This window comes from Cricetulus griseus, assembly GCF_003668045.3.
Source record: "Cricetulus griseus strain 17A/GY chromosome 1 unlocalized genomic scaffold, alternate assembly CriGri-PICRH-1.0 chr1_0, whole genome shotgun sequence".
Lineage (NCBI taxonomy): Eukaryota > Metazoa > Chordata > Mammalia > Rodentia > Cricetidae > Cricetulus > Cricetulus griseus.
Window position 1 is genome coordinate 113,476,243 of NW_023276806.1, and position 22,053 is coordinate 113,498,295.

At 45.0% G+C, this 22,053-nt stretch overlaps 1 protein-coding gene across 1 annotated transcript in view; it reads right to left on the bottom strand.

Moving 5' to 3' along the window:
• Acad9 (acyl-CoA dehydrogenase family member 9) overlaps positions 1-22,053 on the bottom strand; it is a 25,024-nt gene continuing 2,971 nt past the window's right edge. The window contains exons 2-18 of the mRNA XM_027391986.2: positions 21,671-21,764; positions 19,682-19,783; positions 17,804-17,910; positions 16,923-17,023; positions 16,053-16,131; positions 14,992-15,166; positions 13,304-13,377; positions 11,043-11,118; positions 9,380-9,450; positions 9,039-9,158; positions 5,253-5,381; positions 3,792-3,871; positions 2,953-3,079; positions 2,648-2,725; positions 2,108-2,236; positions 1,399-1,471; positions 1-690 (exon numbers count right to left, since the gene is read on the bottom strand). Of these exons, the coding sequence (XP_027247787.1) occupies positions 590-690; positions 1,399-1,471; positions 2,108-2,236; positions 2,648-2,725; positions 2,953-3,079; positions 3,792-3,871; positions 5,253-5,381; positions 9,039-9,158; positions 9,380-9,450; positions 11,043-11,118; positions 13,304-13,377; positions 14,992-15,166; positions 16,053-16,131; positions 16,923-17,023; positions 17,804-17,910; positions 19,682-19,783; positions 21,671-21,764 (1,716 nt within the window). The 3' untranslated portion in view covers positions 1-589. The remainder of the gene's footprint in view (positions 691-1,398; positions 1,472-2,107; positions 2,237-2,647; positions 2,726-2,952; positions 3,080-3,791; positions 3,872-5,252; positions 5,382-9,038; positions 9,159-9,379; positions 9,451-11,042; positions 11,119-13,303; positions 13,378-14,991; positions 15,167-16,052; positions 16,132-16,922; positions 17,024-17,803; positions 17,911-19,681; positions 19,784-21,670; positions 21,765-22,053) is intronic.

The following is a 22,053-nucleotide window of genomic DNA, read 5'->3' on the forward strand; positions in this document are numbered from 1 at the left end:
AACTTTAGAACATCCAAGACATTTTATTGTTAAGACCTCTCATGGTCATGTATTGGAAGGACATGAAGTCTAGATAGGACATGAACTGAGTGTGACATTTTACATTCTTTTCTGTAAGATGGATCCTTAGACTATAAGCCGTTTCAGTAGGTGGTATGGACTCAGCTTCCTTCTCAATGTATGGTTTAAATTTAGGAATGGCTACCCACACCTCAGTTCCGTGTGAGCCTTGTGCCACAGAGGTGAGCCGTTTCCACTGAGATCACTGATAATTGTGGCCACACATAAGAACCACCAGCAATCTGATTCTATCTTTATTTCACTCTTTCTTCAACAATTTGATCCTTCCTTCCTCCTTCCTTCCTTTTTCCCTCCTTGCCCTTCAGAAGATGGGATCTCTTTAGATGCAGGGCCTACAGGTCAAAACCTAGCTACTGCTCTTCCCTAGAGCAATAGTTGTTTACACTATTGCTTTAGTGCATACAAATGACATATAGTCCACAAGGATGACTCCAAGGTTTTAGTCTTCTGCAGATGCTGAATTATGTTAACTTGGACTAGGTGGTAGGTAAAGGGCACTGTCCCAGCCTCAGGATGTCCTGTTCAGAGGGTGGGCACAGATGTAGGCTCGCTTCTCAAGGATCTGCTGAGACACTTTCTTAATCTGATCATCCATGTTTTCTGGAGCAACTGTGAGAGGAGAAAGGCATAGGTAATCCTTTTGCAACATGGTAATACAAACACGTCCAAGGAGTATGTTTTTACCTTAGTTAGTTCCCCAATGGGACTGTACCCAAGTATAACCTTTAGACCCCCCAAGTCTTATGTGGGAAGGCCCTATTTGGTAACTGGCTCCTGGTTGTCTCACTACCTTCCACAGTATATCACAGTCTTGAAAGTCATTTTAGGGCTCCTGGGCTGGGTTCTACAGCTGCAGGCTATACATCTTCAGTAAGGGAACAGGGCTAGACTACCATGTCAAAGAAAACCTGGTTATATTTCAAAACATGGACAGGCAGTTACAAAAGAGAAAAAAAAAAAAAAAAAAAAAAACATTTCAGATAGAGAAGCTGGCCTAAAGTAACATGTTTTCCAGGGCCAAGGCATTTGGAGAAGCCATTTCACCACCTCTACAGCATTCTGCAGTTCCATAAGCCATTTTGGCTAGAGTTTATGGCTAAAGGGACAGGCATAATGACTGTCTTCTTCTTTCGGGACCTCTCCTAAACAGACACTAGCATACCATACCCTCTTAGGGATGTACTTGATCTGGCAAGGCCTCTGCTGTGAGCCCAAAGCACTTTCCTGGCAGCAAGGTTGGGAGGAAATAAAGCATCAATAGCTATCGACGATGGCTGGACCTGGGGTGCTTGCTTTCCCATAGGCCATCTCACTCACACTTGTCCAGCTGAGACAGGCTGAAGAGATTCTGGAAATAAGCTTCCACGCAGAACATGTTGGCCAACAGAACCTAGAGAACCACGGTCAGAAAGGACAGCAACTAAGAGCTCTGAAGCTGATCTTTGAACTCAAAAACACCCAGCCTACTGCCACACGAGGCATGATGACATCTGAAGCAAAAAAGCATGGCTCAGAAGTTACATATCACTCTGACCAAATGCAGGTTGACCAGGAGCAAGCTCCTCAGGATCTCTGAGACAGCTTCTGTCTCTGTGAAGTGCGCACCCATGGGCTATTCTAGAATGGCATGTGTCAAGATCCAGGTAAACAGGATTTGCTAGTGACTAACCCTGCTTCCCCCTGAGGGTGAAGAAAGTATAGTGCAGGTAATGAATGAGGGTGGGCTTGTCACTCACCTATCTGTCTCCTGTACAAAACTAAAGGCTAGGATGAGGAGCAGCACTGACATGGCCAACCATAGCACAGAAAACTCATCCATCCATCTCTGCCACTACCACTTGGGGTTGGAGACTCAGTCTCTCTTGTACAGGACTCTCCAACAGGCCACACTACCCAATGTCTCCCTTCTTCAGCTCAGGTTTCATTAAAGCACAGTGGAAAAAGGGCCTATCCCAGTAGCCACAATCCTATCAAACTCATTATGGCTTCTTTGTAATATTTCCTGTGTAGGCTGTGCAACACTTACCTCATGATCATGATTTGGGAGCCCAATCCGGATGGAGCGGCTGGCCCGTGACAACACAGCTGTCATGCCATACAGGTTGATGAGGATGTTGGCTACCCGCTTCAATACCAGCTGTTCCTCTACAATGGTCTGCAGACAGAGTGGTGACCAATGATGTTTTTCCCTTCTCTATACTTGGTCACATGTCAACGTTTAAACAGGTCTCAGAAACTTGTCTGGTGCTTAGTGTGCTCAATGTCACCTTCAGCAAGACTTCCCACAGATTAGCTCCTTGTGTTCAGCCCCAGGTAGGTGGCTCCTCCAGGTATTCCAGAGTCACCCTCTGATTGGAAGGTGTTTAGAACACTATGAATAATTCACCAAGAAGGGCCCTTCCAGGGTCAGTGCTGGCTAGCAGTTCCAGCCCCATGGAGATCAAGATTTCTGTTCTAGGCCTGGACTCACAGGTGGGCAATGGGCCCAAAGTAGTTCCATGGCTGCTGACCACGCAGTAGCATAAGTAGTGGAGGCAGTAACCCATACCCGGCAGGACCCACTTACCTTTCCAAAACGGAGTAGCAGGGTCTCAACAGTCCGACCAAAATAATACACATTTTCCTCCAGCTTGTTGGCACTGTCCTATTAGTGAAGAAGACAGACTTAGTATCTCTTCCATGATGTACACTTGATCCACCTAATAGGCGCAGTCTGGAGCTCCAGGGAGACAGGGAAGGGATAGAGTGGAGCATCTGAGTGCTCCCCACTTTCCTGGAGGATCCCAGATACTAGTCACATCCTCCTGGATTGGGAATACCTTGCAGGAAGAGGACCCAAATGTGGGAAGTACAGGTGCTGGGCATACTTACTCCAAGACTAGGGTGTACAACGCCAAGATTGCCGGTCAGTCCCAGGTCCACAGTTCGGCCCAGTGAATCCCGAAGCTTCCGACCAATTGACTCCATGACTACAGTCACATTGCCTCTTTTAAGCTCTCTGCAGGAAGTTCACAGTCTTGTGACTTAAGACCCTGCAGCTGGCTCCCACTGACCAACAGTATGACACCATGGAACTCTGTGCTTTTCTATAGCTGAGCATGTGGGTTCCATGCAGGATGGCTTTCTCCTCCTAGCAGGGAGAAGTCTGTTGTATGGCCAGCTTCCAAACAGTTAAGGAGTCTGCAAAATACTATTAGCATCCTGTGCATGGGCTCCAGCAGGGATCTGACTGCTCTGCCCTGGAATGAGGGCAGCAGAGATAGAGGGGCAGAGAAGAGAAACTAGTCTCAAACTCACCACCTATTAGTGGCACACCACTCAATTCCTTAGCTTCTGGATGTCTCAGCAATCCAGTCAACATAATAAACACTTCCAAACACCAGGGACCCTCCAGTGTGGGAAATGAGCATTAGCAAGGGAGGTGGACAATAGCATTGAATGTGCCTAGAGGACAATGTGACTCTAAAAGGCAATGAGGCCAACTTGGGCAGGTTGCCCTTCCTGCTGATTTTGGTGAGGGGCAAGCTAGAGGTGTGGGTTCCAGACCCTGTCACCACTGTGCAAATGATACTGTATTTGCATGGACCAGCTTTGCAGTAAGCCTGTGTGCAGGCTGCAGGCCCCACCCACTGTTCCAAAATTGGGCAGCCTTTTTCTCTGGCCGCTGCTGACAGGTAGGGACCAAGAACAGATGGGAAAATAGCACATACTTGATCCTTGAGGTCAGGATGCGTCCGGCGTGCTGTAGGCCTGTCAGGGCAATGAACAACCGAAGAATCTCATTGGTTCCCTGCAGCCAGAAGTGTGAAGGTCAAAGCAGCCCAGCAGTGCAGTCTGTGACTGGACAAATCCAGCCACTACTCACTGTCCACATGATAGAGGCTGCCACTGAAGCAGCTTGGGAACAAGGCACAGAGGCAGGCTTTGGCCTGGTGTTAGCGAACACACTGGAAGGGTAATAAGGCTGACTAGATGGTATGGCCTCCCACTGGGACTTTTACCTCTCATAGCCTATCCTGCATAGTCCAGATCTTTCTGTAGGTCTCAGAAGCCTTATAAGACTGAAGCCAGATCTCTCTGGGTGGGATTTGATGACCAGGACACAGAAAGTATGGAACAGATAACCCATGGCTCTCATTTAGACCAGAATCCCCAGGGAAACTATAGACAGCTGAGCAGCAATAGCTCAGGGGAATACACACACACACACACACACACACACACACACACTCTCTCTCTCTCTCTCTCTCTCTCTCTCTCTCTCTCTCTCTCTCTCTCTCTCTCTGCAGTACCCAACAGGACTACTAGGCTTCTAATACAATTCTACTATAGAACAGGAAGCTGCAGGCTACTGACCCACGCTTCACAGCCAGCACCATCCTGTAGTTGGACTGACACCAAGGAGAGAGAAGTTTTCCTGGGAGGAAAAGCTGGGCATGGAGACTCTTGTGGTATTGCCCTTAGCTCTGAACAAAGTCTGCCTCACATCAAAATTTCCCCACCCTTCTATGAATTATGGCCTCAAGAGCAAACCCTGCTGGACTATACTACCTAGCCAGGATCTTTGAGAAATCCAGGCCTCTCCCTATAGGAAGGGCCAATAGAGAGGCAACCCCAAGACAAAATTCAGACATGCCTGGCTCTTTGGGCAGCCCAGCCTTCTGCTATTAGGCTGTGGCTGACTGAAAAGGCAGAGATGTTGACTGGGACCAAAAGACCAAGGAGACCTTCCATTGGAGCTCACAGGAGTCAGCTTAACTTCAATTTACTGAGAGTGAAATCATAGCCTAGGGAGTACAGAATGGAAGCAGAGTGGGATCTGGGACTGGAACCCCTACTCTCCTACAGATTTATCCAATCCTGCCCAGCCAGAAGTAACTTGGCAAAACTACAACTGGGAAGTTATGGGCCCAGTAGAAAGGGCTTTCAGGAGTGTGACCTGAGGGGGCTGTTCGGGCTCTCCCAGTCTAAATTCCCCTCTACAAAGCAAGGGAGGGTGGGAGCACTGGTGTATGGTTAAGAGGGTCCAACCAGAGGATACAGCCTGCCCTGTATCATTGTAGGCTATTTCTGGAGACTTAGCAGCCTCTCTCAGGGCTCGGAAGGCTGGAAGAGCAGAGGGACATCACTAAGGTGGTGTACGGGGAAGCACAGTCGGCAGGGACACTCACCTCAAAGATGAGGAGGATGCGGGAATCACGCAGAAAACGCTCATAGGGGTAGTCCTTCATGTAGCCGGAGCCCCCAAGGATCTGCAGAGCCTCGCTCACACACTGCCAGGCAGCCTCAGAGCTAAATACCTGTCACAGACCCAGACAAGGTTAGAGCCTGGTGGGAGTGTTCCACAAGACATTCCCTTCAGTCTTGTAAGAGCAAGACCTAAGCTACAGGGAGCTGCTGCCCAGGATGCAGTCAGAGAATGTGCAGAAAACCTGAGCTTGGAGACGAGTGGTTCCAGGAGGAACTTTCCAGGTAGGCACAGTCAAGTCCTTTTGCCTTCTTGGACCAGTGACCAGACTGTGTTCCATCCCCAACACTTGTGTCATGTCTCTTGTGCCAACTCCTATGCTTTGTAATTCACCCAGATTTTCCCTTTAGGAAGTGTGATTACTCTTGCCATCCCCACGGACTTCCATTTTGCTCTCATGAGCACTGTCTATGGAACATCCTATGGATAGAGACACTCAGCTCTAGGGTTAGCATGTGGAAGAGGGTCAGCTCTTGGACACCAGTCAGTAGTTGGTGTCCAAGGAAAACATGAGAATGAAATGAATCCCACCCAGCACACAGCTGCCCCTGTTCCTAAGCTTAAACAGGACCACTTCAGACTCTCCAATGTCCATTTCTCTAGGCTGTCACATCTTCCAGCATCTCTCTTAAGAATTCAAGTCCAGCTGAAAGTGGGGTTGTTACTTGTATCATAGCTTTAAAAAAAGACCCTTACTCAACCCTACCTTCTAGCCCATTCCTTTAAGTCATCTGCCAATTTCTACAAACACTTTCTACCTGGGACCCCCAGTGGCCACACAGGACCTGGACTCAGAAGCACTCAGTACCAGACAACCCACAGCCTAGAGATCCTTTCCTGAGATCCAGAGAGGGCAAAAGAAACTAAGAAACAGAACTCATACCCAACAAAGACAAGACCAGATGCCTACACCTAGAATTATCTTAAATATCATAACTATAAATGCCTAGACACCAGAACAAAAATGCAAACATGTCAAGACAATGTGTCCCCTCCAGAACCCAGTAACCTTACTACAGTGGACCCTGAGAAATTCTACATAGTTGAAGCATAAGACAAGGATGTTAAAAAGGATACCAATAAACCTCAATGAAATCTGTGAAAACACAAACAGTATAATCAAATAGTGAAAACAGCTCAAGACATGAAAGTAGAAACAGAACCACTAAAGAAAACCCAAACTGAAATAAAACTGGAAATGGAAAATTTAGGAAGTCAAACAAAAACCTCAGCGGTCAGCCTTGCTAAAAGAGTATGAGACACAGAGGACAGAATATCAGGCATTGAAGATAGAAGAAATGGTCAAAGAAAATGTTAAATCTAAAAAACTCAGGCACAAAACATCCAGGAAAAGACCAAATTTACATAAAAGGAATAGAAGAAGAAACCCAGGTCTAAGGCGCAGAAAATATTTAACAAAACAGAAGAAAACTTCCCCAACCTCAAAACAAAACAAAACAAAAAAACCCAAGCAAGAAATTGCTATCTAAACACATATATATTTTACTGTGTGTGTTTTCAATAGGAATTTTACTGTTTATCTTGACTACACCTTGATATTATAAAATTAACTAACCAATAATAGGTGACATGTTATGTTAGGTACTCTAAGCTGTTTATTAGCACCTTTAGCTTTCTCAATAATTTTATGTTGGTACTTTTACTATCTCCATTTCATAGATAATAATGGAGGCTCAGAGATATTAAGTGACTTGTTCTAGGTGACATGGTTAGGGAATAGCAAATCTAGGATTTGAGTCCAGGCTCCAAAGTTTATTTCTGCTGTTTAGCATGTAATGGCCAAGCTGTGCTTTTCTCAGGTCTTCCCTGACACCAACATTTAAGCATCCATATCCTTGGAAACTGCCGTTTTAGGCCACCCAAGATGACTGATCTCTTTGGCCTCTCAGATACAGCTTTCCATGGTCAACTATTTAGTAAATAAAGCCACAATTACCCCTTTACTCCTGTTCACTGATGGTTAATAAGAAAGGTTGTTGGACAACGTGAAGAGAGGGAGAGACTTCGAAGCACTCAGCCCTACTCTTAAGGCTCAGGAATGAATGCGGAAGAGGCGGTAGAAAGATTGTAAGAGCCAGAGGTAGTCGATGATTTCAAGGAAACAGTTTCCAGAGACAATAGGACCGATACACATATAAACTCACAGGGACTACAGCAGCATGTACAAGACCTGCACAAGTTCAAGCCAGACAAAACCCCAACATGGAGAAAGGGAAGTGGGCACAAATAAGACCTAGCCAAGAAGCAACTGATTGCAGCTGGGAGAGAGAAATCAGTTTTCTTTAATGGAACATCACTGGCATAGCACCCCAACTCCACCCAAGCCCCACGCTCAGTAGGTATACAACACAAACAAGGCTCCCGGGTTAGTTCTGGGAGAAGTGGGGGTTTAAAGGAGAGAAAGAACATGAAATTGAGTGTGTAGGAAGTGAAGGAGGATTTAAAGGGATTTGAAGAGGGGGAAGTACATGATCAAAAGAGATTATATGAAATTCTCAAAAAATAAAAAAAATATTTAAAAAATTAAAAAAAAAACCAAAGCTAGAGGGTTGTGAAAATCAACTTAGAGGCTCTTGCTATTACAGTAAGTATATCAGAAAACTCCGAGAAACCAAGGGAAATAGTCCCAACTGATAGTGATGACCCAAAGTTAATGGATCTGGCAGAAAAGTGGCTGAACAAAGGAGTAGAAACACCCAATGCCACAGAGGTAAAGAAGGTGATTGCTGTATGATGTTTGCCAGGTTCTGTCTATTCATGATCCTAGATTTACTTGCTTAACCCTTAAGTATTCAACTGAAGCAGTACCACTGTTACCCAACTCTGTTATTTGACAAAATTATGACCCAGAGGTAAAGCTAGGAGAATCCTTATTGCAGAAAAGGAAGCAGTTCCTTGAGAAGGGATGGTTTGAAGAAGCCCCAGAAACAGGCATATAAACTTGGGCCTGCTGTAAACTCCAAAGGTTGTTTTAGAGCAATGTTTCTAAGAAATAGCAACACTCAGGCAAACCAGGACATGACCCAATAGCCAACTTGGTCATTTTACACACCAAAAAAAAAAAAAAAAAAAAAAAAAAAAAAAATCAAATTCTTGATGGGTGGTGGTGATGCATGTCTTTAATCCCAGCACTCGGGATGCAGAGGCAGATGGATCTGTGAGTCCAAGGTCAGCCAGGTCTACAGAGTGAGTTCCAGTACAGCCAGAGCTACACAAAGAAACCCTGTCTTGAAAAAACCAAATAAATAAATAAAAATTAAAAAAAATTAAATTCTTGTAACCAGTGACCTCTTTTTAACCTCATTAAACATGTTATAAAACCAAGTTCCAATCAAGAAGAAAGGATGTCAACTATGAAAAAAATGGCATACCTTCCCAGGAGAGTCTAGCTAATGTACATGGCTATAAAGTTTTAACATCTGTGTCTTCTCCTGGTGCTATAGACTATGATCAATCAGTAAAAACGGGCACCATCCATAGTGGGAAGCAGTGAGCTTTCCTGCAGACTCACCCTAGGGTGAGCATCACTCTCTATCACTCCTCCCAGCTTCAACCTAGGGCCCTGCTAACCCAGAAAGCTGTGTGGGCACAAATCGTAAGTCAAGTCATTCTATCAACTAAAAAGAGGAAGACGGATCAGAAAGGCTGTATCTCCCCCAAGTGCTAGCTCTAGTTGAGTTGGGATTACCTTCACCATGGCAGCCTCGATCGAGCAGTCAGGGAATCCTGGTTGGTCTAGCATCCCCGCAGTGAGGTAGGTCATACTCTCCATTACATATGCCTTCTGAGCCATTAGTGCAAACTTTTCCTGAAATGTTCAGAAAAACAAAATCAATAAACAATCTGCATGTGCATAGGCTTCAGTCTCCTAACCTCTTCTCCCAAGAAGCAAATCACATCAGAAGCCTTGCTATCTGGGGGCAATAATGCCTATTACAGTTTTCTTCCTATGTCCCTGCCCACAGGCACAGTACAGAGAACCAGCAACTGAAAACCTCTTCTCATCCCGTGAATCAAAGTCTTCAGTACCTGAATCAAACCAAATTCACTGAGATTCCTATTGAACTGCTTCCTCGTGCAGGCATATTCAGCAGTCAGTTCTAAAGAAGAACAGAGTTGTCAAAACAAACAGAAAACAAACACAAAAGAGGTTTTTGAATACTGGAAAGTTATTTCCTAAGAGCAGCATGATGACCCTTCAACACCCAGAAGGAACTATGAGAGCCTTGTCTTTGAGATGAGAAGCCCAAAAGCCAGGGTTCCCACTTTCTGGCAGCTGGTTAAAGGTGGAATTCTTGCTCCTCATGGGGCTTATAAGCAGCAGGCAGAAGTTAAGAACATGGAATGCTGAGTCAGTTGTGAGGGTATGAAGGGAAGCACTCTACCTCTGTTAACACATCGCCCAAGTCACAGAAATGCTATGACAATACAAAGAGGAGAAAGGCTGGAGGCTCTAGCATAAGCCAGGTGCACCAGGCATCAGAGAAAGATGTGGAAGTGGGCCCACAGATACTTAACCACAACATGAAGGTACCTTCATGTCAGAGCTCTGGTGGGGGCCTCAAGGTGCCTGGCTGTTGATAGTGCCGGGTTCTAAGAGCCTCAGAGGGCACTAGTGACTCTGGCTCTGCCTGCAACTTGTTTCCCAAATATGTCCTTGGGTGTAATCCACTTGCAGCTGGTCTCTAATTGTTCCTATACTCACATGTTTCTTGACTGTGAGAACTCTCACTGATGAGAGCCACAGAGCATGTTGAAAGGAGCCTGAGCCTAACAAGCAGGTTTGCCTTTAGGTCATGATGCATGGGCTTGTGTAATCCACCACCCTCTCTGGGCCTCAGTTTCTCTACTAACCAAATAGAGGGAAGAGTCCAAATGTGGGCCTACATTGTTATAAACTCTAATAGTCACAAAACACACAAGGTTGTGTTTGTTTCCAGCACTTCACAGCCAACATCTATGCCCAAAGAGCCATGGGCTCTAGTGAGATCAGAGCCAATGTTTTCTTAGTGGCTGGCTGGTGGACTGAAGTTCACTAAATAGCCATGTTTGTGCTGGATAGAGCAGCAAAGCTTTATGCTTCTGACAGAATGCCTGACTAGTAATATGGAAATATATTAGCTCTGGGGAAGGAATACATTTGGTCTAAATTAAAGGCCAGATGCTAAACTTAAGCTGTCTGTCCAACTGGCCTAGCTCAGCCTTGCCCACCCAGCAGAAACTACAGACATTCCTGGTATTCAGTTGGTGCTGCAAAAGGCTCCTGCTCCTGACTTACCTTGACTCCTGACTCCTTACTATGGAGATTAATCTTTGGTGTTAACCTGATGGCCTTAGAACCACAAGACACCTCTGGGCACTGATTGTGACAGATTTCCAGAGATGTTTAACTGGGGAGGGAAGAGCCACCTGAATATGGGCAGTATCAGCCCATAAGCTGAGGATCCAGACTGAGTAAGCGAGGAGAAAGCCATGGGAGTTCCAGCATTCATTCTTCCTCTTCCCAGCTTCACACACAATGTGGCCGACTGTTTCACATTCCAGCAGCCACAGCTAGAGATTTTCATAGCCACACCTTCCTTGCCAAGATGGAGTAGGCATGCAAACTGTGAGCCAAAATTAACCCTCCCTTCCTAAAGCTGTTTATGTATTTTGTCACAGCAATGAGTTAAGTAACTATACACACACCTACCAATCAGTTTCTTGAGCATCCCGGCCACAACACTGCCCATGCTGAATCTCCCACTGTTAAGGATGTTCATGGCTACCTGCAGGGAGGGTAGAAAAGGTCCAGAGGTGTAGGGGAAGCTGTAGCCACGCCTTCTTAGGGGCTGGCTACAGGAGTACCTGGGCAGGCTTGTGAAGGCGTGGTCAGAGTGAGTAGGGGGTCTGCGTTTCGGTTTCGTTTTCTCTTTGCTTCTTGCTGTACAGACTGCCACCGGCTGGCTGGTTCGCTCTGTAAGTAAGGCTTTTCCCTATTAAATACCCTTATATTTCCACCTGACTCCGTATTGGTAATTTCCTACTATACAGAGGCATTGAAGGAGGCGGAAGGAGCCAGCTGTACCCACATGTTTTCATAAAAGCAAAGGCAAGTGTCTACAGTATTCCAAGCCAGCATCCAGGCCAAGTTAATCACCCTGCCTGTTTTCAGGCCAGAAGCAAGCAGTTCTTAACCCTCAAACTAGGTAGCTTAGTCACTGTTGTACCTTTCTATCAACATCACTGGCCTCGCTCTGACCACACAAAAAGTCATTGCTCATACTCTAAATGCACCTGTCAGTACTCCTCGTCTGTGGGAAGGGACAGAAACCTAGACTGCGAGCAGCAAGAACTGTCCACCTTTACAGATGAAACAGCTGTGGTTCAGAGCAGTGTTCTGAACTCAGGTGTTCTGTTCTCAGGACTGACAGGAAAGCCTATATACATAGATGACTCTAGTGACTGCAGCCAGCTGCCAAACAACAGGGGCTGATGGCTTAGCCAGCACCCTGCCTGCCTCATTCCTTGCTCTTTCTTCTGATCCAGTACAGTCAACACCTGGGAGCCAGGCAGGTACACAGCTCTGGTTGACATGCTATGAACCTCATCCAGAGTCCCAGGAGTCTCCTCACCAACCAGATTGCGCAAGTGAAGAAATGGAATGAAGCCAGCTTTAATTTGAAAATGGACACCACCACAAGTGCTGGCAAAGATGTGGAACCTCGTACACTACAGGCAGTGTGGAAAGCATTCTTCAAAGAAGTGCTGGTCTCCATACATCCAGCAACCCTATTTCTACATTTATACCCAAAGGGACTGAGAATATATTTTCCAAACAAAAACTTGAAGATGAAAGTTCGCAACAGTGCTATTGACCCTAGCGCCAAAGGAACAACTCAACCTGATGAACTGATAAGATGTGGTTTCCCCACACAGTAGAACATTATCCGCCCAGACAAAGGAATGAAATATGGACTCATGCTGTGACATGGATGATGGTTTGAGAATATGATGTGAAAGCAGCCAGTCACAAAATACACTGTATGAGTCCAGTCATATCATCCACAAACCCAAAGAAGAAAAAAAGAAAACAGCAGTTGCCAAAAGATGGGCGTAGAACTGGAAGCATGGCATTTCTGGAATTAAAAGCAGTGATTGCACAACAGACAATATATTAAAAATGATAGACATGTGCATTTTAAAATGGTAAATTAAATGTCACATTAAAACATTTCTCAATAAAATGTCAATCTGGAGCTGGAGAGATGGCTCAGCAGTTAAGACCATTTGCTGCTCTTGTAGAGTACTTGGGTTCATTTTCCAGCACCCACACAGTGGCTTACAACAGCCTGTGACTCCAGTTCCAGAGGATCAGATGCCTTCTGGCCTCTCCAGGTACCAGGCACATATGCAATTCACACACACAAATGCAGACACTCACATACATACATAAAGTAGAAATAAATAAATCCAGCTGAATAGGTGGCATATGTCTTTAATCTCAGGACTAGGGAGGCAGAGGTAGGTGGATCTCTGGCCAGTGTGGTCTACATAATGAGTTCCAGGCCAATCAGAACTTTGTGGTGAGACTATCTCAGGAAAATAAATCTTTCAAATATAAACATGACTATAAGTGGAAAAGCTTAGGGCCGGGAATGATCGGTGCTCGGTTCGTGGAACTTGAATTTCTCTGGAGCCCACTAGCCTGTTCTTCACTTACTAGGGAGGGGAACTCCATTCCTCACTCAGGAAAAAGGAGGTCTCCAAGGAGAATAAAGACTCCTCATCCTAAATGAGACTCCTCCTCTAGGAGCAAAGCCATTTCTCCAGACTCTATGGGGCTGATTTCTATGCCCAAAGCCATACGAAGTCACAGATAAAGAACAGGCTAGCCTGCTAGGAGAAAGAACAGGGCAGAACACAAGACTCACATGTGAAATGGCTCAGCACTTACATTGGTCTTCAACTTACCTTAAAGCCACCTCCAACTTCTCCAAGGACATTTTCCACAGGCACTCTGGTATTTTCAAAATGGACTTCACATGCTAAGACACAGGGAATTTAAAGATCGTGACTAACAAATGCAAACCATTCTGGTCTTGTCCCAGAGGCCAGTGACTGACTAAGTCACTCATTTAGCATCTTGAAGAACAAGTGAGAAAGGCTGCATTCAAGCCTTCACAGAGCTCATTCTTTGGCTAGGAAGACAAACCATAAATGCAAGGACATGGTAGCATGGTCAGTGCTGTGATGAAATAAACAGCACAGTACAGAGAGAGATGGGGCTGTAAGGGAGGCTGTCATTCTTTTGTAAGGCAACATTTAACAACTGTTGAAACTACCAAAATAGCCAAAGACAGAAAAGCATATGGAGAACACCAGAATTTCCTCAGACCTTAAGTCTTGTTTGCTATGTTAACACAGCCACACCCCTGTACTATGGGGTAGCATCTTCCCAGCTTGGGTGGGGTGTTAGCAGATAGAATGTAGCCAACCAGATGAGTGCAGACACACAACAACCTAAACCCAATTCACCAACAGGCTTCAGGCTGAAACATTCCATGAGAACCATAAGAAATAAAATCCTGCTGCTGTAACCTAAATTCTAAGGTGTCTGACAGACAGGGCTACTGTAGCCAGGGACCACAGCAATCCTGGAAGAAACACAGGCTCCATTGGTGAGTTTGAGTGAAACCATGAGAAACAAGTTTCACAGGACAAGGCAGGGGCTGGAACAGTGGCCTTGCACAATATTCCCTGAAGCACTGCCTGCACTTTCTGCTACATAGACAACGTACCTGCTGGCATGTTGAACCAGAGAGACTCAGGATAAGGAAGGTCTGGGCTCAAGGAAGAGTCAGGCCAAGTGCTGTAAGATGGACTCAATGCTTTTCATTCCACTGCTGCTCTGGCAAAGTGTGGGGGTGGAATGCCACCAAACTGACTTCTCTCTCTGCTGGTCATATTTAAGGGTTGGCTACATGAGCTAGAGGACCTGGCCATTCTTTCAAAGGCTACTCCACTGGGTATGGGGAAGACATGCCTTTCCTTTTGACCTCATGTTCCTGGACCCTCTTTTGGGGTCCTGCATGCTGCTGGGGCGTCAGCTTCCCAGCTGTCAACAGGTAACTGACGCCATTGAAATGCTCAGCTCCAAAGACATAGGGTATACAGATGTGGGCCTTGATGTGCCAGGAACTCAGTCCCCTGCAGGAAGGTAACTCTAAAACTACACCACGAGAATAGTATAAATGCCATGGCCATACTGGGTGAACAGAGGGCAACAAACAGGACGCCAGCCTCCACTGAAGCAACGGCTGACTAGGCAATGAAAGGCAATGAAAGGGACAGTAGGAAGAGAGATGGGGTGGCCTGCCACAGGATGTTTACCCAAGACGTGCCTTGGTTGTGTGATGTCCACTACTGCCCTACGAAGGCTGAGATTCCAACTGACCTCGCTCACCTAGAATCAACAACACTGAATGCACCAAGGAGCATAGGTTGCAACTGCATTCTTAATTTGACTTTACTACAATGAAACTAACTGAAACCACAAGTAATTAAATGCCATTTCCGTTATAGTTCTTATAGTGGTCAGTGAACCTGTCTCTCAAGTCTCTCTATCAGGCTCATGAATAAGCATCAGCCACACTACTTACTGTTGGAGCCTCGAATGCCTAATTTCTCTTCAGGTTTCCCATTAGTGACTCCGCCAAAGTCTCTTTCTACGATGAATGCAGTGATTTTGTCTTTTATGGAACCATCAGAATCAACCACCTCAGTTTTTGCAAACACAGTAAAAATACTGGCTAGTCCTCCATTGGTGATCCAAACCTGAGAAAAAAAAAGATTAGACACCTATCAGCTCTATCCACCTACTTAATTTCAGGCCAGACATGAAGCAGCTCCACAGCAGGCAAGACATGGAGAATGCTCCGTATAAGACAAGCCTGTGTGGAAGAGCACAGGAGCACACTCAACTTAAGTCTCCCTAGAGAAGGGATGGAGCTCAGCCAAGGACACTAAGATGGCCTCTGAGCTCCACTCATTCCCAGACCACTGGCAGACTTAAAATAAGAAGGAGCCTTTTCATCACTGCTGCAAAAATGCAAATGTACAAACTGAATATACTGTATTTACTTATCAACCGACCAAAGCGAAAATGGGATGAGGAAGAGCGTGCTCTCCAGTCTGCAACGGATGGGAATTATTTACTTTTGAATTCAAGGAAACAACTGATCAGGGGGAAAGAGTAAGAGATGAACAGGGAAATCTCAATGCTAACCAGGGAAGAGCCATTATTATCCTTGCCCCCATTTGCTAATGTTATTTCAGGGTTCTATCTTTCAGCAATCCTTGATGAAATCACAAAAATGCCATCCAGTGATGTCAACAGAGGAAGGACTACCAAACGTGAGTGTGTAACTCCTCTAGCTGGGTACCAGAGCCATGGAAGTGCACTGCACTATACTTTGCATCTTTGAAATTTTGCAGAACCAGAATTGAAAATAAGCACACAAGAGTAGTTTTAAGGACAGAATCAAGGAAATTGTGGAGCTAGACTGCCTTGCTACAGTCCTGGCTCTGCCAGCCACTCAGCTATGCCTCCAATTGTTCTGATAAAGCAGTGGCGTACATCCAGTGCGATGAGTAGAAGATAGACACACAGAGGCAGTAAAGACTGACTAACCCAGACAGAGCAATGACATCATGGTCATACCTTGGATCCATTGAGGATGAAGTACTTCTTATCTTCACTTAATGTAGCTCTGGTCTGAATGGAGGCAGCATCACTCCCACTGCAAAGGCAGAGATGTGTGACTAAGGGAGAGTAATACTAGGAATAAGATTAGAATAATTTTGAGGGCTTAGAAATAAGACAGGCCTTTAAAATACTGAGTCAGACAAAAAAAAAAAAAAAAAGAGACATCAACTGTTCAACTTCAACTCTGATGCTTGAACAAGGAAGGTGGTCAGAGTCTGGGAGCTAAAGAGAACATTCCAGTAAAACTTATACTAATAAGATTTGTGTGGCTAACAAGCAAAAAAGTGGTAGTGGAAAGAGACTGGGCCGAAGTTTCCACACGTGAATGTAGGCTCCAAAGGGCTTATTAGTTTCTGTATGTGTTCGGGTCACAACAGGAGGAACCCTGTTCAGGATTTCAAATGAAGAGAAGCAAGAATAAACAAGGCCCCAGCCAGACTTGCATCAGAACCTGAGTCTTGCCCAGGCCTGCTTCATCCTCGCTGTGTAACTTTAGACTGGGTACAACTTCTCTGAACTTTAGCTCCTAATTTAGAAATGTGGACTCCCCGTGAGACCACCCCATGTGCTCAGAGACTCACAGAAGTTTGAATGCATCCCTGCATGTCAAGAGGCCTGTGAGCCACAAACACTGACGTAGTAGATGCTGTGGGAATGTCATCTAAGTTTTAATTGGCAGGAGATAAGATAATTATCCTATCAATAGTTGCAGATTTTCTGAAGGCTCCTGAGAAGGTAATACAAACCAGCTACTCCAAACAAGTTCCATGTCCCAGGGAGCTTGGATGGTGCCAAGTATACAGGTGACATTTTGAAGAGACACACCTGGCTGGCTCTGTTAGGCAGAAGGCTGCAATGTGTTCCCCAGATGCCAGTTTGGGCAAATACTTGGCCTTCTGTTCCTCATTGCCGACCAATATGATCCCCTAAATGAACACACAGGCCAAGTGAAGATGAGAGTGAGGTGCACTGAAGGGCAGCCCCTCTGTTGACAATATCTATTTCACTCAAGAGAAAACAGAGTGAGTTCAGAACTGGCAGCCTCAGACACTGCTTAGAAGGCCAACCCGCTGAGGAAAGGCCAAATACTTATGCACAAGGGGCAGCCACAGTGGTAGCTTTGGAATCAGCATCCAGGATTTTTATGCCTGCCTATCCCAGTGCATGCCTGGGTGACCCTGGGTCAGATACGGATCTTCTCTAAGTCTCCACATCATGATTTGCAAGCTGAGGGCCTCTCCTTTATAGGCAGGATGGTTTGGATGCTAGCATGAATATACGGGGATGCTAGAACTATACCCAGGATGGGAGTGTACAGTTTCAAAGCTGTGCTCCCCAAGTCCAACCCTATTGCTAAATAACTTCAGTCTGGACACCTAATCCTGGGCTGCAAAGCTGGATGCTGAGTTCATTTAACTGTCTTTCACCTGTATACAGCAGAACTAACCAGCTAATATGAAACCCTTGAGGACTGTGCACCTTTGAAGCTGCCCCCACCCCAACATGCTTTCAGTTCAGGGGGCAGGAAAGGTATATGTGCAGACAGGACAGCTCAGGGAAGGATCCATTTCCAAAGACAGCACTGACCTGTCTCAGGTGCAAGTGCAGCTAGGCTATCTATCAATCAAGCCCATTTATGGCATAGCAGCAGTCCCCTGTCTCCTACTTCTTCCAGAAAGCCCCAAATAGGACCTCAGACAACTGACCTTGAGGCCAATAGCCTGATGTGCTGCCAGGGTCACTGTGATAGACCCGTCCATGCTGATGATCTCCCCAAGCCGAGCATACATGGTGTTGGAGAGGCCTAGGCCACCTAAGAAAGACAGACCAGTCTAGCTGACTCTCCAAATGGGGAAAGAGATTCATTTTATTTTTCTAATTTTAATGTAATAGCAGAAACCACACACACACACAAAAATTAAAAACACAAAATGGTACAAGGAAACTATCATCTATAATCTTATCCAGAATATTTCTGTATACATATTCAGATTTCTCTGAGGCAAGGAAACATGTATGAAGTTGAGTTGTTAATATGGACGTCTACACAAACAGTAAGTCACTGAGTATGTTGCAAATCCCTTCTACCAGAAAGACATCTACGATCCAGGTGGCATGTGGTCAAGGCTCTCCTGCTATGGCAGGACAACACTTGGGATACTGTTCATTTTCTGTTGTGTAAGCCACCTTGTGCACTGCACCATGCTAAGCAACTTTCCTCCTCCACCCACAAGATATCATCGCCAATCTCCCTATGCCCACATTTCCACAGCCTTGCAAACGTTTGCCAAACATTGCCAATGTTTCTTGAAGGAAGTGTAAAACTGGTCCTCACTGGGAGTGACCACTCTAGCAATAAAAGACAAAAGGACTGAACACAACAATGAACTTACATACTTTACATTTACTCTTCAAATTCCAGAGGTGTCTATGTCCACTTTACAGAAGTGAGGCCGAAAGTTTTCAGGACAGCAACTAGCAAAGCTGTCTCGTGAGGTTAAGTATGCACAGTCCACTTGAGGGAGTAGCATTCCTACACACCCAGGGAAGTTACCACTGCAGGTGTATAAATACCTTGATGATGTCAGGCCTACATGCATTTCCATTTCCTGACCCTCCATTCCCTTACCACCCCACTCTTGCCCATCATTGTTTTGACCAAAACACTTGTTTTCTTTTTTAATTAAGTGAGGGGGCTGCTATAGTCTCATCTTCTTTCTACTCTATTATTTGGTGTGGCTGCACGTGTCGGTGACATCTGTCCCTTGGGAACTACAACCTTCATTCCCAGTATAGCCAGACGAGTTGCCTCTCTAACAGCTTCATGTAGAGGCCAAGTGAGCCACTTCTGTGAAGAAATAAAGATTGCTGATGACACAAATGTATGGGCTGGCAGCACTGGGCATTACTTTAGACATCTGCAGACAGTAAGGTTTTCATATACTTGGTAATGTGGTTGAGAAATGATAGGGTTTCAAGGAAGACACATTAGTTAACAGTTTTAAACCCTTCACTCAACCAGGTTAATATACCACGGAAGGCAATTAAGCACCGTCATTACTTCCCTTGGATTTTTCACCTGTGTCTCAGCTTGGACCAGTCCCAGACTTGGCACTACTATGTACTTACTGAGTATATTTGAGAGCCCACCTTCTGCTGTAGAAGGGAGTTTACACTTCGGTATCTGGAGACTCAACAGGTAAGGGAGTAGAAGACCAAGAATAGCTCCCATTTGCTACAGCTTGCAGTGTGAAACCTCAGTAATGGCATTACTGGTTGAGGCTGGGAAATGTGCAAAATAGCACATCTCCAAATGAGCAGCTCACAGCCAAGAAAGCTGTCCAACATAGAGAAGGGTTATCAACTGTACTCCCCACCCCCTGCCATCTCAAGAACCTTTCAGCTGCCAAACCTGGAGGCTACCCTGGCAAATGTCCACAGCAGAGGCAGGTGAAAGCCGCAGAACCACAGCTTTCTGTATCATGTGGCACTTAAGACTGTGGCAGAGTGCACTTAAAGGCCAGCATGAGAAGCACTTTCTGAAGAGCCAGATAAACAGGTGAGCAGCCATTGTTCTAACTTACCATATTCTTCTGGAACCTGTATCCCAAAAAGTCCCAGGCTCTTCAATTTCTCTAAGGTGTCAACTGGAATTTTTCCCTCCTGGTCAATTTTTCGAGAGTCCACTGAGAAAAACAAATATCTTAATTAAACAAGAAAAAAAGTAAAAAAGCTATGTTCATATAAATAGAAGTATACAGAATGGTTTCTTATAGATACCAATACCAGTGGCAGGAAATGTCAAAAATCTGAAGCTGTCTAGCCAGGACCTCTCAGCATGCGGTTGACTTTCTGCCATTAAGCACTTAAGAACTGTATTTTTAAGTCGCTGGTGCCAAGTGAGTCTTTCTGAGTTGGTGCTAGCACCAGGGTCATGTAAAACAGCAGTGTGTCATGTACTTCTATGGCACAAACTCCTGGAGGCATACTATGATGGTCATCTTATTTGTCAACCTAACTGAATTTGGAATGATTTAGGAATCAAACCTCCGGGTGTGCCTCTGAGGGAGTGTCCAAAGATGTTTAACTCAGGTGGGAAGAGCCTCGCCCATGGGCAGCATCACCCCATGGGCAGCAGTCCTGCATTATAGTAAAAGAGGAGATGAGAAGGCGAGCTGGGCAGCTCAGACCCACCTGTTCTCCTGGTTCGGGTTAGGTGTGAGAAGCAAGCAGTCACAGCAAAGATCTGCTTCTGTCACCAGACTGTCACCTCCATGAACTACAGCCTTAAAACATGAGCCAAACAACCCTTCCTCCCTAAGGTGCTTCTTATAGGCAATTCTGCTACAGGGATAAGAGAAGCAAGTAATACACACACTCAACTGGACCTTTAATTTAATTGCTGTACCTTCTCAAACATTAGGGAGTAAATACATAGCTCAGAGCAGTAATGGAAGATCAGGATAGACAGCACTGTGCAGATGGTGTCTGGGTCTAGTTCCACCCAGTATTCAGAGCCTCGATGTCTACACTATAGTCCATAGGTTCTAGGAACAACTTATTCCGTGTAACACTAACTTAGCCACTGACTCAAAATTCATACTAGGCCTTGTGAGTTGTCTCAGTGGATAAAGTGCTTTCTGTCAAGCCTTACAACATGAGTTTGATACCTGGGACTTACATGGTAGGAGAGACCCAACTTTCACAAGGTATATTCTAACCTCCACAGACATGCCATGGCATACAATGCGCACATGAATATACACACAAACACACACTAAATAAAAGAAATGCAAAACCCCATGCAAGAGTAGAAGTGAGCAATCACCAGCTCTATGTCTATAATTGTACTGTCTGTATGCATCAAGTTAATTAAAGTATACTTTGGCTATGAAATCCAACACTATCACTATTGTAAAGTGTTAAAAACATCATAATCTATACTTATGTATACACAAGTCAATAAAGAGAACTGAAGGTTCCCTAAATGTAATCTGGTCTCTCAAAAATCTCAGTCCTTCTGCTTTGCCTCTCAAGACCTAAGGATAACAGGTGGGTGCTACTATGTCCCTAAAATAAGGAAGACGACAAGGAAGCCTGGCCTTGCCACCTGGTCAACATCATAATGAAAGTCTGGCCAGTGCAGAAGGTCAGAGACAAGAACTCCAGGCTGGACATGAAGAAAACTGCTCATCAGCAACACAGTCGTCTACAGAAACTCCACAAAAGCCACCAAAAGAAGCTTCTAAAACTACATAGCTTTTGCCACAGTATGTGAACTACCTGACCTCAGCTATTTTCATCTTTTCTAGTTACTCACTTTAATTATGTTATATACAAGTTTTAGCCTGCTGCAGTGTAGAAACATTTCAAAGAGGTTCCTTACCACAGAGACTAGAGGAGTATTGAATTAGTGTCTTTTAACTAAACTGAGTGATCCCTGAAGGTCCTATTATGAGTAGAAACTATTGTAATTTAATAACCACACTAAGAGCTTCCTCTCTCTATAGGGCTTCTTATGTAAGCAATCCAATTGACCCTGGGAAGACAATGACAAAGAAAACCATACACACCTTCTTCGGTAAAGAATCTTTCCACTGGTCCAACAAACTGATTGATTTCACTAAGTTCATCTTGACTAATCTCTGGAAATGGGAAAACTCCTTTCTAAAAAGTAAAAAACAAGTATGACAAATTCAATTTCCAGGAACTTCTCATTATAGTGTTTATCAAAAGGGAAGGGGAGGGAAGGGAAGGGAAATGAGTTAGGTTACACATCTGGTCCCAGGAGGGAGGCAGAGAGAGACATGACTTCACAAGATCCTTCAGGGATGGGCTTACGTCTAAGGCTCTATTGTTATCTATTTTCTTGTACATGCAGGAGAGTTAAATCTTAATTTTCACCCTTGTTATCACTAATAAGGGTGCAGAGTGTCCTATAAACAAGTAGCTGGGG